General features: G+C 47.6%; 4 protein-coding genes across 4 annotated transcripts; 2 read left to right on the forward strand and 2 right to left on the reverse strand.

The window, feature by feature from the left end:
- Positions 1-1,073: 1,073 nt before the first annotated feature.
- GL218_00753 (uncharacterized protein) lies at positions 1,074-1,685 on the forward strand (the record flags this gene model as incomplete). Its single annotated transcript, XM_033577188.1, has 1 exon — positions 1,074-1,685. The coding sequence occupies one exon, from the start codon at positions 1,074-1,076 to the stop codon at positions 1,683-1,685; it is 612 nt and encodes a 203-aa protein (XP_033442019.1).
- Positions 1,686-2,123: 438 nt separating this feature from the next.
- Positions 2,124-3,770, reverse strand: GL218_00754 (putative succinyl-CoA ligase [GDP-forming] subunit beta, mitochondrial; the record flags this gene model as incomplete). Its single annotated transcript, XM_033577189.1, has 4 exons — positions 2,124-2,146; positions 2,314-3,463; positions 3,519-3,617; positions 3,717-3,770. The coding sequence occupies 4 exons, from the start codon at positions 3,768-3,770 to the stop codon at positions 2,124-2,126; spliced, it is 1,326 nt and encodes a 441-aa protein (XP_033442020.1).
- Positions 3,771-4,423: 653 nt separating this feature from the next.
- GL218_00755 (uncharacterized protein) lies at positions 4,424-5,011 on the forward strand (the record flags this gene model as incomplete). Its single annotated transcript, XM_033577190.1, has 1 exon — positions 4,424-5,011. The coding sequence occupies one exon, from the start codon at positions 4,424-4,426 to the stop codon at positions 5,009-5,011; it is 588 nt and encodes a 195-aa protein (XP_033442021.1).
- A 1,028-nt stretch (positions 5,012-6,039) lies between these two features.
- Positions 6,040-8,002, reverse strand: GL218_00756 (Transcription factor SFL1; the record flags this gene model as incomplete). The annotated part of the gene is made up of 5 exons (XM_033577191.1): positions 6,040-6,827; positions 6,884-7,309; positions 7,374-7,441; positions 7,493-7,591; positions 7,644-8,002. 5 exons carry the CDS (start codon positions 8,000-8,002, stop codon positions 6,040-6,042), a joined length of 1,740 nt encoding a protein of 579 aa, XP_033442022.1.
- Positions 8,003-14,878: the final 6,876 nt, after the last annotated feature.

The following is a 14,878-nucleotide window of genomic DNA, read 5'->3' on the forward strand; positions in this document are numbered from 1 at the left end:
CAGATCTGGGCTGGAAGTTTCCTGGAAAATCTGACTCGCGATGACACCATATAATTGTTGTAAAATTTAAAACCTCCATAGCTGTCTCATGTGTAGGATATTTAGTGAGACACTGGTGACGACTTTAGAAATATTGAGTTGGAGGGTTGGATAATGACAATCAAGACAAATGTGGTGTTGTCCAACCTACCTACCTTTGATTATCATAAAAAACATATAACAAAGTACTTGGGTAGGCAGTATGGTAGGATCAATGAGGCTGATTCTGCGATAATGATATAACCTGAAATTGTGCATGGACCATTTTTAGGAGTGATTCTAGGGGAAATGGAAAGTGAGGTCTTGATGATTGTGATTGAGTAGAAGGGTTAAGAAATCAATCAACTTGCTGTCTGTGCATCAGCAACTGATTCTACAACTGATGCCTTAGTACTTTAACTTTATCACTACCCTTCCTCCTTCCAAATTCCCACATCTTCACCTCAGGTACTCAAAGGCAAATAACCATCCAACCATCCAGCCATCCTAAATTGGTGATTTCCCATAACTCTACTACTTCTAAAAAGATTTAACCTATCACACAAATTACTTTCCCTCTTCTTTCTCTACAAATTGAGAGAAACTTTTCATATAAATCCACGACTTTTACAGCTGCAATTACACCTAAACCAGGTGGCACCTTACAACCTAACCACCAACCACCCACACAATTTCCCCTAAATTCTCTTACAAATTCCCATTCATATTCATAGGTTTTCTTAAGAAGCGCAGCTTCAACTTCAACTTCATATCGCAACCCTAACTGCTGGCCTTCAATCTGGTCTGCAAGACATACACCTGCCTAGAAGCACATCAACTGCAGCAGCAACAGCAACACCCCACTCCCCACCTTAGGATCTCAACAACAATAATTACCTACATCACACTGTAAGTAAAGCCACTCCCAATACCATCAAGACCCCATCCCCAAGCACACTTACTAACCAAGTCCCCAGAGTCCCCACAAACCAACCAATCAACCATGTCATCATCCTACGTCTACACCGTCCCCGCGCCTACGGCCAGCCTATCCCATGGTACATGCTCAGCCCCGACAACGCACTTCACCGCCCCTTCGGCCCCTTCACCCGCGGCCGCACCATGGACCCTCCCCCCGCCATCTTCAACATATATCCCAAGGAGCACCTGATCAAGCTCGCGAACCGGCTCGCGGACGAAGCCTTCGAGGAGCGCATGGCCATACTAGCGCGCACGCCCGGCGCCCCCCTGCCTCCTCGCGGCTGGCCCACCCCGAGCCCCAGATCCCGCTTCTCGGGCGCGCGGTCCTGAAAGTCGGGCGTGGGCTGACTCGCTGCGCGGACCGGGTGCGCGGCTGGAGGGACGGCTTGGTCCGCACCAAGGAGCAGGTCAAGCAGGACTACGCGCGCGTGGCGTTTGCTGCCGAGAGGAAGTATTGGCTGGCGCTGACCGCGTACCGGCAGAGTCCCTGGCCGAACACTCTGCGGCAGCTGTGGTATCTGCTGCTGATGGTGGGTCTTGTGCTTGTTGTGTGGGTTGGTTTGGTGAAGGTGCTCGCGGTGATGGAGGAGCGAGAACGACAGCAGGCTCATATACGCGCGATCCCGATGTACGGGGTGTGGTCTGTTACCCCGCTGCGATGTCCGTGTGTTGGGCAAAATGAGTAAGGTGGATAGAGTGAGTGAACTGGGAGGAGTCGGGGTTTGGATTTTGGGATGGAATAGGAATGTTAGAAAAAGAAAAGAAAACGATAAAAAAAAAAGGAACGCATAGGGGTAGGAAGGATAGGTTTCTAGGTTATTAGGGGAATTCAAGGGCGTCTGGAGTAGCCCAATTCTATCTTAACATCAGTGCTTCATTACTGGTTGTTACATATGTATAGCTCAATGCTTTGGCACCTAAGCTAGATAGATCGAATTAGCATGGCAGTTTTGCAAAGTTGAAAGTTTAGCTATCACAATTCGAATAGGAGAAAGACATCAGAGTCTAGATTAGGAAAAGCAATTCCATTGAGAATCAAGAGGGCGAGGGAAAATATCGAAATGCATGCAATAGTGACAAACCCGCCCCTAGCTCTATTTCACAACACCTCCCCCCCGTTATTCTCACGCACCCCGGAGGTCCAACCCTGAAAAAGTTAGTACAGTCTATCGGACCAGTGTCTATACATATCGTCCTTAGATACCCAAGCTGAATTCGACGCCGACGTCAATGTCCCGAGCGGCGAGTGTTAGCATTATCCATCCCACTTTGGAATATAAGTCTATAACAAAAAATAAAAAATAAAAAACATACCCAACTTCACAACCTTGGAAAGTTGCACAGACTTCTCCGCGGCACTTTGGAGGTCGTCGATAGAGAAGATCTTCATTCCCGAGTCGTTGATTAGTTGGTGGGCTTGCTCCACGTTGGTGCCCTGTAGTCGAGCAATAATAGGGACTTTAAGGTTCAGGGTCTTGACGGTGTTGATGAGACCGTGGGCGATGGCGTCGCATCGCACGATACCGCCGAAGATGTTGACGAAGACGGCAGTAACCTTAGCGTCGCTAGTGATGAGCTCGAAGGCCTCCTTGATAGCAGCGGGGGTAGCACCACCACCGACGTCAAGGAAGTTGGCGGGCTGGCCACCGTTCAGCTTGATGATGTCCATGGTAGCCATAGCCAAACCGGCACCGTTGACGAGACAGCCAATGTCACCGTCGAGCTTGATGAAGTTTAGGCCGGACTCGGCGGCGCGAACTTCCTCGGGGTCTTCTTGAGTGGTATCGCGCCACGAGAAGATCTCCTTTTGTCGGTAGTCGGCGTTGTCGTCGAAACCGAATTTAGCGTCCATGCACATGACCTGGTGGTCAGAGGTCTCGGACAGAGGGTTGATCTCGATCTGGGTGGCGTCCTTCTCAAGGAAGATCTTGTATAGCTTCTGGATGGTATCCTTAGCCTCCTCGATGCACTGCTCGCTGAAGCCAAGCTTGGTCGCAATATCCCGCGCAATCTCGTCGGTTACACCGACCTTGATGTCGATGTAAGCGGTGTTGATAGCTTCGGGGTTCTCCTTGGCGACGGACTCGATATCCATACCACCCTGAGAAGAGGAGACGATGACGGGACCTTGCGTAGCTCGGTCCATGAGAATGGCTAGGTAGAACTCTCGGCGAGCGAACTTGCGCTCGCAGATATAAACCGAGTTGCAGAGGCGGCCAGCCGCACCAGTCTGCTTGGTAATAAGCTTATGGCCGATCATTTGCTCGGCGAACATCTTGGCCTCTGTGGGAGAGTAGATGACACGGACACCTCCCTTTAGGCCATTATCGAAGCTACCCTTTCCACGGCCACCAGCCAAGACCTGGGCCTTGATAACCATATCCTCACCACCGATCTCCTTCGCTACCTTCTCGGCCTCGACGGCAGACTTCGCATTACGACCTTTCGGGACGCTAACGCCATACTAGAATAAAGTGTTAGGATATATTCGAGTGTAAAAGTTGAGCGCTAATTTCTACCTGTCGCAATAGGTCGGCTGAGAGATATTCGTGAATGCTCAGATTTCTTCGCTGTTGTTGGGCGATGCCGTTGAATCTGGTAGCGGGGGAGAAGGCGGTCTATATAAGAGATGAATATATTAGTATACTTTACAAAAAAAGTGTTATATGTCTGGTTTAGGGCAGACAGCTCGAATCAAGTCGTCCAAATCATCTCACCTTAGAGGCCCGCAGGGCAGAAGCCGCAGCTCGGCTACGAGCGAAACTGTACATTATAACGAGCTAGGTCTGAGGGTCAATTGACTTTTAAATGGCTCAGGGGAAAACGAAGCGCCACTAGCTATTCGGTTATAACGGATGAAAGGAGATGTTTATTTTAGTTTTTTTGTCAACTAAAGTTGCGATGCTATCGTCAAACAAGAACAACTGGCCCCGGCCATTAGGGAGAGCTCTTTTCCGGCAGAAAACGGGAAAATCCGGTCTTCATCTGATAGGATCCACTCTGCCCGGTGAAGCTTAGGTACATGGAACTTGCAGCTGATGCTCCTGCATGACTTCAGCGAGCATGTGCCACGGGGACTGGATCAAGTATCTTCCGTCATATTTTTAATGCATTACGTAAGGATATTCTTCATGTAACTTTGCCATGTGCCGGGTATCTAGGTAGGTACCTATGTATAGTGAAAGCTACGCATAATTTGTTGTTTAACACTGTGTTGTTATCTTATCGTACCTTCAATTCATCCTTACCTTTTTTTTCCTTGCCGTCTGAATACCGATGCGACAGTCCGCTGCCAAATCGGACGACAGCAGCGCACAATATGGGAATCATGATCTAGCGACAGTATAGCTACCTAGCTAGCTAATACCTCCGGTAATCGCTCTTATAAGTTATAAACTAAGTACCTAACTGCCATTCCACGACCATGGCGCCGACTTCTACTTCGACCTCAAAGGCCGCGCCCACCGGCAACCCAGCGCCCGACTTCACCGTCACCATGAACCGCATCCAGATGCAGCTCGAAGCGCGCATGAAAGCTGCCCGCTCATTCCTCCCCTCACGCTCCGATCTCAACAACGCCTCCTCATCCTCCGGCAGCGGTTCCTTCTCTGCGCTCGGCGGCAGCTCCAGCACCTCTAACCCCCAAATCCAATCTCGCGATGCAGCAGCCAGACGCGCCGCCGAAGAAGCCGAGTTTGCCGAGGAGCGCGGTCTCGATCCGAACGCAGGTATAGGGCTAACTCGCAGTCCCGCGACCGGGAACGAGAACACCAGCGGGACAGACCGGGACACAGCCAGACTGCGCGGACGACTGTTAGGAAAACGAGGGAGAAATGGGGCGGGTGCTGAGGGACAGCAGAAATGGGTGCGCAAGGAAGACAGCAGCGACGAAGAGGCGGGGCGGAGCGGGCTCGGACGAGCTAAGAGGAGCGGGAAGAGGTCACGGGCGGAGATGGAGACGCACGACGACGGTAGTGACCATGTCGAGTCAGGCAGCACCCTCAGAGCCTAAGCCTAAGGAGCAAGGGGCTGATACAGACGGTACCAAAGCGCAAGTTAGCCACATCAACGGTCCCAGGGACGGAACGGAAAACCCGGTTGCCGAGCCCGCAGGGGCAGCGCCCAAAATTGAGCCCAATCAACCCCCATCGGATGAAAACCCGAAGAAAAAGCGGAAGAGGAAAAGAAAAAGAAGGCAAGGGATGGAACTGGAACTGGAACTGGAACTGGTGGGGAGTAGGGTAGGTAATAAGATTGGATCGTCCATGTGGCTGTCCCTTAAAATGACCGACTCTGCAATTGGGACTTCTAAGCCAACCATTTAATTCCAAATAGACCTTACTAGGGAGTCTTCGAAATATGATACATCATACGATCAAGTTGCTGGGGAATTACAGCGGCTCCCTGGCCGGTTTATGCATGCAAAGAAGCCTTTACTCCTCCATTAAACTACTTTCTTAAAGAGTACATGATTAGTGACTCCGCGAGCGTAGTTGCGCGTGAAGCAATTGGGGGAAAATTGTTCCCACTCGACTCCTATCCAACCGATTACGACAGCATCCCCCCCCCTCCCGAAGCAAGAAGCAAGCCCATGTTCCGTGTTGTACAAAACCCAATAGGCAAGTTGGTTCAGACATCCGACCCCCCCAGCCTCCAAATTTCAAGATCTGCTATGTGAATGGAATATAGTGAGTGTTTTCTCACCCATCGCCATACCATCACCAAACCGTTCCGAGTAATTCTCAATGTAGCCGACGCTTTTTTGGTATTTCAGCGGGAAACTTGAATATCCAAGAAATGAGTATAGCAATGCAGTGAAAGAAAAGAAAATTTATGAAAAGTGAAAGGAAATTCGTAAGGTGCATAGTCGATGTCATATAACATGGCCGTAGCGTGTCGTCCCGAATCCTTCAAAAGATTCGTTTATTCCGCATCAATCGCTCTATACAAAAACAAAGTCCCGCCGTGTGTGGTATAATGTGCGACAACGCTTTCCATGACGTAAGATATGGGATATTCAAGGACCTATAATGCCAATTATTACATCCGCTTTCGCTTCCGATCGTCGTCTCCTCGAGGATCGTCCTCGTCGTCTCGTTCTACTGTATCGGTTGGGTTAAGAATGTGTGCCATGCTTCCCCTCCTGGTTGGGGGAGCAGACATGTCTTTGATTGAGAGGTTCTTGTTTTCTCGGTTGGCTGAATTCCAGGACCAGTTATTGAGGCTTTCCAATCCATTTCCGATACTACCGTTTGAGAAAGGAGCTGGTGGAGTAGCAGGTCGTGATAGTGAGTAATGAGGTGGCGGGTCGCGGATACGTTGCTCATCTTGGGCGCCTCGATTAGGGGAAGATGGCCAGTGAGACGAAGGTGGGCCGGAAGAGATGTACGGCGGCGGGTTGACTTGCCACCCGGCAGCTCGGATATCGGCCGAGGTGTGCCGTCTAGATAAGCTACTTGGTGGGGGTTCAACAGTAGCAAGCGGATGAGGCCCAGGAGGAGGTGGCGGTGCTTGAGAACGGAGGGGAGAAGGCGATGACTGGGTTGTGCTTCCGCTAATGGACCCATGTGATCGACGTGAGCCTATCGCAACATTGGAGGAGCTTATTGCGAGATTAGAAGATACAGGAGGTCGGTAAAAATTCGTTCGAGATTGAGGATATCCCCCTATTCTTCTCTGATCGTCCTGAGCTAGCTGCCTAGGAGATACAGGGGGGTTTTCGAGGTTTGCAAAGAGCTGGCGGCTACTCGGGAAGGTTGGCTCATGTGGTTCGTCGATGGATCGGACGAATTCGGTCTGGCGTTGAATTTCCCCTTGTAGCGCAAGAACTACAACCGTATTAGACCATTAAATGCCTTTATTGTCTGTATAAAATGAAACTTACCATCTCTATGGACGGGATTCTCTGGTGGAACGAGGCTCAGAACTGTTCTAGATAATTCTTGATTTAACTGCAACAAGCGATTCATCGCATCCGACATTGCTTGCTGCTTCACGTTCATGTAATGAACGTTCTCCTCGCTACGTTGCAGTCTAGTCGTGACTTCGTACAAGGAGTGCTCAATGCTCGCAAGCCTAGGGTCTGAGCCGTCATGAATTGGTGGCATGGGTTCTGCTGGAGTGCCGGGCTGCGACGGGGTTGGCTTCTGGCTACTGTACTCTCGGTGGTCTCGGTGGATTAGTGTGTGACGAGATGCTCGCCGCTTAATCTCGCGTAGTCCAACTAAGTCGCCCTTTTTAAAGTTTCCATTGCCATGTTTAAATTCCCACAGCGCAGTTTCTGGGGATCCAGTATGAAATACGTCGCTTACTGAAGTGTTCGTCTCGTTAGTCGTCTAAGATTTTCCGACAAGGGCTCATATTCTTGTGCATACCTTTATGAAAGCCGTACATATTTAGTTGTCGGACGAAAGAGGATATGTTCGTGTGCTTGAAATATTGGCTGTTACTCAAATTAGTCTCATTGGTTGGCCGCACGGGACTGGAGACGTACGCAAGAACTTTAGAAAAATCATGTGAAGGCGACATGACGAAGCTCTCAGCGGAGCTAGACCAGCTAATTAAGTGTTGTATGTTAGGGTCTTCCAACATACTGCGAAACTGTTAGTAGCTATGCGATCATCCGTAGTAAGAACTATACGCACTTGTAAAGTTTATGGATAAACGCAGTCTGTACTATCTTCGGCTGGTGAACAGCCGCGGCAGCAGGCGCAGGCATTGTAGTCGAAGCGAAGCTCGAGCTCTGTTCTCCTGAGAGCGCGATGCTTTGGCGATCATTAGAATCGCTACCTTCTCCGTCGGAGCTCTTCCTAGCACTTTGCGGAGCTGATGAGTTAGTCGGCGTGGTGATATCCATAGGCTCGCCCGACGGCGAAGGAGCCGACATCTTTATGGTTGGCATCGGCGTAGGAGTGGTAATAATTGGAACCGTACGTGCGCCCATGCTCTCGTCAGCCTTGTTGATAGGTATGTTTCGCGGCGCACTCTCAGTCGCAACGTCCATCTGGTCTAAGTAGGGGAAAAAAAGGATGCACTAGTTGGCAAGACTATAAAACTGGAAATTAGAGACAGTCAAGACAAATTGACAAAGAGGGACACGAGACTACGGCGGGGAACTGGAACGGGGACTGGGCCGGATTTCTAGAAAGTACGGAACCACGAACCGCATTGCTTCTATTTCATAATCGTGCACGGTTTAAGGGGCCTCCTGAGTGTTTTCGTTTCTAGTTTTTTGTTTCTGGGCGAGGTATTGCTGCTAGCTCCCGATTATCTGACATGGGGTCCTTTCGACCTAATTGTCGCGGGAGTCAGCCTTGCAGATTGAAGGTTAAGCTAGCTGCTCCTCGCCGCCGTTATTTCTGTCGATGGTGGGGGAGAAAAAAAAGAGCAACACGGGAAAGTCGATGTAGCTTAGTTTAAGTTGGTGCTTCTCTAGGCCAAGACTAGAAGGGGGTTATTGGGGTCGGTAAAAGAAGGAAGAAAAAAAAAAGAGCTATTCTATGCTCCCATCGTTAGACAACCGGCGGTACAAGATATGGTACAGGATACAGGATACAGGATATGTGGATCTCAAAAGAGAAGTAAGATATTCAAGTTCGCAATGTGCGAGCAGGTAGCAGGTGATGTATGTATGGAGGTAGGTGTATGTATTGTACGAAGGTCACCATGTAGAATACCTCTTACTTACAGGTAGAATGTACGTATATTGACAACCTTAGAACCTGTGGGTGGCTCGGGTTGTATGTACGCAGTTGCAAATGGAAGGTAGGTGTGGCCCCCCCGTATAGCGTATGGTCCTTTGGCGACCTCGGGAGCAGGGACTGATGTACATACATATATACATATTTTACATGGTTCAGCCAGACCCGGCTGTGGATCACCCTAGAAGAATGGTCCGTGAGGTGCTTGCTTCGGGGAAGGGGAGATATACATCTGTACTTAGATACTTATCTTAGGTACATAGGTAGGTACTCAGGTACAGTGCCTCACCACAAGCACTAATCAGGACAAGGAAGGATCGGGAGTTTCAACGGAACGACTTTGGATTTTTAGGTAGGATTACCTAAAGTGAGCCTTGTGTACTCTGCCAAGAAATAATGTATTATGTAGTAGGTGGTATAATGTAAAATACAACTCACCAATAGAGAGCTGTTAAAATGCTGACGTGAAGATGTGCATTCCGCAGCTTTTAATCTTCTTTCGTGTAATTATAAAAGAACCACACCATGTAAGAGATGAATGATTGCGGGATATGATGGGGACGACGGCATGTCTTTCCCCCCCAGATGGATACGGTACATGTATGAACCTAACAATGCATAGCAGATAGGCAGACATAGTTGGACGATTCCTCTAGAAAAAGAGGACCATGTTGTGCCCTAGACTAGGTCCGCTTTAGGGGTATTGCTGGATCCAGGATCCAGGATCCTTCAATTACCATGTCTTGGCCTAGTTCGACTAGCTAGGTACCTAGGTAGATACTGCATGAATATCTAGGGGGGGATCCTAGCTTAGAAAATTATATGTTTAACGGCATAACTTCCACTCGGAACTTCGGGTCGTTGATCTGAAGCATTAGAAGAAGTTTGTTGATAGTTAGTACAGACTAATGTGTAGCAGCTATTAGCCAGTCATAACGACGAAAAAAATGCGCCTAATGTGACGGTCGGTCGTATTGCTATATGATATTTGCCCTTCTACATCAGTTCTAGATTTCTAGAAGAGTTTAGGTATAAGCGGGGAGGATAAGAGTTGCACTGGAGATGGCCAAAAAAAAAAACAAAATCATGCATAATGCCAAATATGTCCTTCGAATAAGAGGAATTTTCAATACCGTAGAAAAAAAAACTCCTTTTTCAAAATTGATTATGTTTTCACAATCGAATATCCTACCGAGGCAGGGAGTTGCTGATAAAAAGAGATATGCTTTCACTTGAGCGGAGCTATCGCCGAGTTAAAACCCACTCGAGACCTAGCCTCTCCGAAGCTAGCAGTTAGCAGCACTAACTGCGCTACATGAAATACCTAAAGAGGTACTATCTTTGGGAGAGACAGGAGGGGTGAAGAGGTACCGGATAATGTACCTTATTTGTATATATGGGTTTGTATCCACTGGAGAAGCATGTAAGGTTGCGCAAGGAGGTCCAAGTGGCCCAAGCGTATTCCACTAGTTCGACGGAACACATGGAAGGAACCAGGAGGGACCACGTCTGTATTATTACTCACATACGGCACTCATAAATCAATTATTACTTACCGCACCATACGCTATTACTACCTACCTGTACGTGTACATACGCGCGCCAGTCCGCCTTTAGATCTCAGATCAGATCAGATTAGACTTGGCCCGGCAACATCGAAAAAAAAAACAGCCAGTTCAATTCAATTGATCCTTCTACGCTAGCATCTATTCTACGAAGTACGCGAAAGGTATCTACACTACTTACATGTAGGTAGGTAATACTTGGTGATTACAGCCACTGCATCATGATCTCCAAGTTCCAGATTCGTGTTCCAATACCATACCCAATACGCACGAATAAGAAATAACTATCAAAGCATGATAAAATATCTTCATGGAATTTTAATACTCATTTTAATACTCGGCATAAATTCCCATCCAATGACGCCATCTCATCAATTCTTTCAAATGCCAACCTAATATGTAACTCTAGAAGACAACTACCTTTACGGTGCTTGAACAACAATAATCAACGCATACACTACCTACATTTCATCCAAGCAGCCAATATTAATAACAATGCTAATAATGGATCACAACCAGGCTTATTTTATAATATAACTACCTACCTAGGTACACTAGCTTACACAAATCATTGCAGTTCCGGATGCTCCTAAATCTTTCCTTTCTTACAACTCTTAACCTCGCAGTGCATACATATATAACCTACTTGCATGGAATGAACCAAGGATCATTCATATGTATTCTAGGACATCGGTATACTACATCGGTACTCGATATGTATGTATACGCCTCGTCCAATTACATCGATTGCACGGCTACTTAGCATCTCACGTTTTTCAGCATGGCCCGGGCGATGCAATTCAGGGGCGCTACACCACCAACTACTTGGAGAGGTCAGCTCCTTCAGCCCACCATTGAAGAACATACGACCAATTCGTCGTTTTCATTGGCAGTTTCTTGCATTCCTTCAGCTACACATATCTTCGTATTTAGCAAGAGAGCTGTTAAGGATTTATTACTATGATATCAACAAGATATCACTTCCAATCAGCAGAACAGCCCCACGTGTAACAGAGCGCCATTCCGAGAATGTGGGCGTACTACAACAGTCTCGCTGGGCCTTGCCGATAGCAATGGCAAGTTTCCTGGCATATTTAGATCCAGCAGTTACTAAGCCCATGTCATCTCATAAGCTCAGTCCAGCTATGAGAACCGGACCCCATGTTTCATAAACCCGTTTTCGGCAACCCTGTGGCTGACTGTCCTGATAGTTCAACTCCAATTCTGCATGGATGATACGGTCCGCGAATAGCCCAGCGTTGTTCGATAAACTGTTTATTGAACAATACTAGCTGACTACCTGTGTCGCTGGCGGAAACTTGTCGATCTAACGGTTGAAACCCGTCCAAAAGTCTTACCTTGCTTATGATTATGAGCCGCTGAAGTTATTGAAGTTTGGTACGGCATCAATTCTACCCGACGCACTCACAATAGCAGATTCGTGAGTAGCCAAGTCTGATGCTCCCGCACCAAGTTTGTTTCCATCTATATTGTTTCCCATGCCTACGGATATACGGAAGATGTATTTTGTAACCCTTCAGTGCCCCATACTAGCCTCCATATCTATCATCAACCCCAAATGGCCCCCAGGGAGACGAATTATTCAACAACTAGGGGCATCTCCACATTACTCGTGTGTCTCGGTTAACTGCCTAAGGTAATTATGTGCCACTGCGTGGCAGGTTACTTATTTATAGCACCCATCCCCTGTTTTTTCAACATCCGGTTTATACGGCTCATTGGTTGACCTAGTTTTAACGACACTTACACGCATAATGGCGGAGCTGAGCGCGGGTAACACGTAACAGTTAACAATTTGCCGTGACATAGACGGTTTCCGAATAAATGGACTCGGTACGCTACTCATTATAGTCGCCGTTCTACGGATAACGGATCGGTTATTACTGCTGTAGAAAACGCACGGAGGCTTAAATCCTGATCCCATCTATGCTACCCAACTGCATCCTAGAACGAAGTGAGCTTGCGCGTTCACGTGCGTTGCCGCTAACCCGCATATATACCTCTGTAATCAACCTGCAAGTAATACTCTGTAACGAAAGTAGCGAGGCGTCTAGTCTGCAGGAGGCTATGTGCCTGCGTTAGTTGTACGCATCGATGATTCTTGGGTCATCTAATTTTACTACTCAAAAGGGGCTATCTGATCGCTTGGGTGTTCATTACAACTATACGACCCTATACTTTGACAACCGACAACGATTTACCCTACTTTAGCACCGTCAACAGCTACTATAATTATCCAGCTACTATTTACCGAGTCTATACGATGCGCGGCTCGATTCCACCTCAAGTCGTTTTGCGCGGAACAAGCAGCACGGGAAGGATTACCGATACAGACGACCGAGAAGTCTGCCTGCATCTTTTATGTTTACTATCACAACTCGAGGGATCTTGACGCAATTAGTTTGCGTTTCACAGCCTGCTTATTTCGCGAACATACCATGTGACCAAGTATCTTCGTTGGGGGTTACAGAGATAAAACAATACAACCCAACGCAATTCTTCATGTCGTGGATTGGATGCCTCGCGGTGGGGTAATCCATCCTTGTTTCTCTGCAGCTACTATATACCTTCGAGTCCGATTTGCTGCGCCAAAGCCTGCTCTCTTCTATGTAGCATCCCAGGAGGCGCCCTGCATAAGGCTAGCTGCGCTATGGCAGTATAATTATTCCCGGCAACGCAAGAGCTTTTAAACCTAGGTGCATTTGACTTCAGAGTGCCTGCCGGACAAATACATTAGCACTCTGGCAGAGATCATGCTAATTATGGTATATTCAGCTTTCTCGCTAGCCAATTTTGCTTCTTCGCATATCTAGAGTATGATGCTAATGTATGCTGTATATACCAAACATGCTACCGGCTATCAGAGTTGGCACTCGGCTTGCCTTGCCACTTATATGACACTACGTTTTCCTCCGACAATCGCTAGACTGAAAATATCATCCAGATTCGGATCCATAATAGTGCTACACCAGGCATCCATCTGATCACGTCGATGAAGTTTATGGAAACCTAATAACGATACTGAACCGTAAGTTCAAACAGACGGTTGATATAGCTGCCAAGTCGTCGTCCAGCCCCACGTTTCGCGGCTGGCCAACAAATAAGAAAGACCATCGAGTCGTTTCCACATAAGAATATTCATGATTGGCCCACGCTACGTTTCCCAGATCTGCTAGTTTTTGGGGCCATGCATGCGATTTGGGCGGGTATAACAGACGGCAAAAATATATAATGAGACGCAGGGGCGCTTCTTCGGCAACACAGCCGGCCCCGTGATGTCGTAGTCCGCCTACTGTTTCAGTATGCGCGATGATCTTATCGACTAACTGATCATTCGGCAAACTAGCGCGGTCATCTGCGCGCTTCCTTCGGCCTCGGCTTCAGTTCTTGTTACGGAGTTCTAGTCACACAAGCTGCGGCGCGGCCCGGCGCGGTTATCTTCAACCTGCCCTGCTTAAGACATTTATCTATAGCGGGTTAGTCATGTACTTGCTAATTGGACCTATTATAGTAGTCTACGTGTAGTAAGATATTGTTATGCGAATGTGACGATGAGGCCGGAAATTAGAGCTATGAGTTGTCATGCAGGAGCTCTGAACCAACTACAAGCTAAACTACCTCCTACGTCTAATTGCTATTTAATTCGGTGTTAAGAAGCTTGCAACTAGGCGATTACTATGCTTCCATCCCAGCATAGCCGACGCACCCCCATAAAAATCATAGGTATTCTTTTTACGGTTCCTTTTCCGCGGCTACGCCCTAAACCTCGATCGTTACAGTCCTTTTCTTTAGTTCTGGAATAGTTGTGTCTTGAACTCGTAGAATACCACCTACACATAGGGTTAATATATATGTTTCCCAAGAGTAAGACAGGGGCTTAAATGTTTCAAACCTACCTAAAACCAAGTTATACCCAGGAACTGCCTTTTTCAGACGCACCGGCAGTCCTCCTCACCGAGCCAGCATATCCTCGTTCCTGGATCCCTCGGTGGACTGCATGGTTGCATCTTAAACCTGCAGAGTTACCATCCGACTTCTATCGGGTTTCCGTAGTAGTATCGCCGATGATAGAGTTATTTCGGTGTTTTGATAATTGGCTGTACCGCAGAAATGTTTAGCAGTTGGAGGAGATAAATTAGCTCTATTTATGGCTACGTTTACTCATAAAATATCTATAGAGGAAAGCCCCCAACGATCTGGATCTGTGGTCACCCGTCGTCGTGTCAGGGACGCTACTGGGATGTGTCCATTCATATGTCCGTGCGCGTCTATACGCCAGAATGTCATGCGATAATGGGATCTACGTATAAGATCAACCGATATCTATAGCGCGTATATTATTATACCCTCTAATGTTATGCTCATGACCCTATGAAACTTGGGAGCTTTAAAGGGGGGCCGGTTTCTTACCCGTATGGAAGCACATGAGCTTATTATAGTGAACTAAGGGGAATGCTAGCAGGATATCTTGGAATAAGATCTGGGTTTCGAATATAGTCCGCTATAGCATATGTGTTCTGTGTGGTTGATTTTACTATATAGATGTCTTATATTCATTTCAAGACGTCCGTGACCGGAGTCGAACAGGCGTAG

The sequence above is a fragment of the Daldinia childiae genome (genome assembly GCF_008694065.1).
Source record: "Daldinia childiae strain JS-1345 chromosome Unknown Scaffold1, whole genome shotgun sequence".
Classification (NCBI taxonomy): domain Eukaryota; kingdom Fungi; phylum Ascomycota; class Sordariomycetes; order Xylariales; family Hypoxylaceae; genus Daldinia; species Daldinia childiae.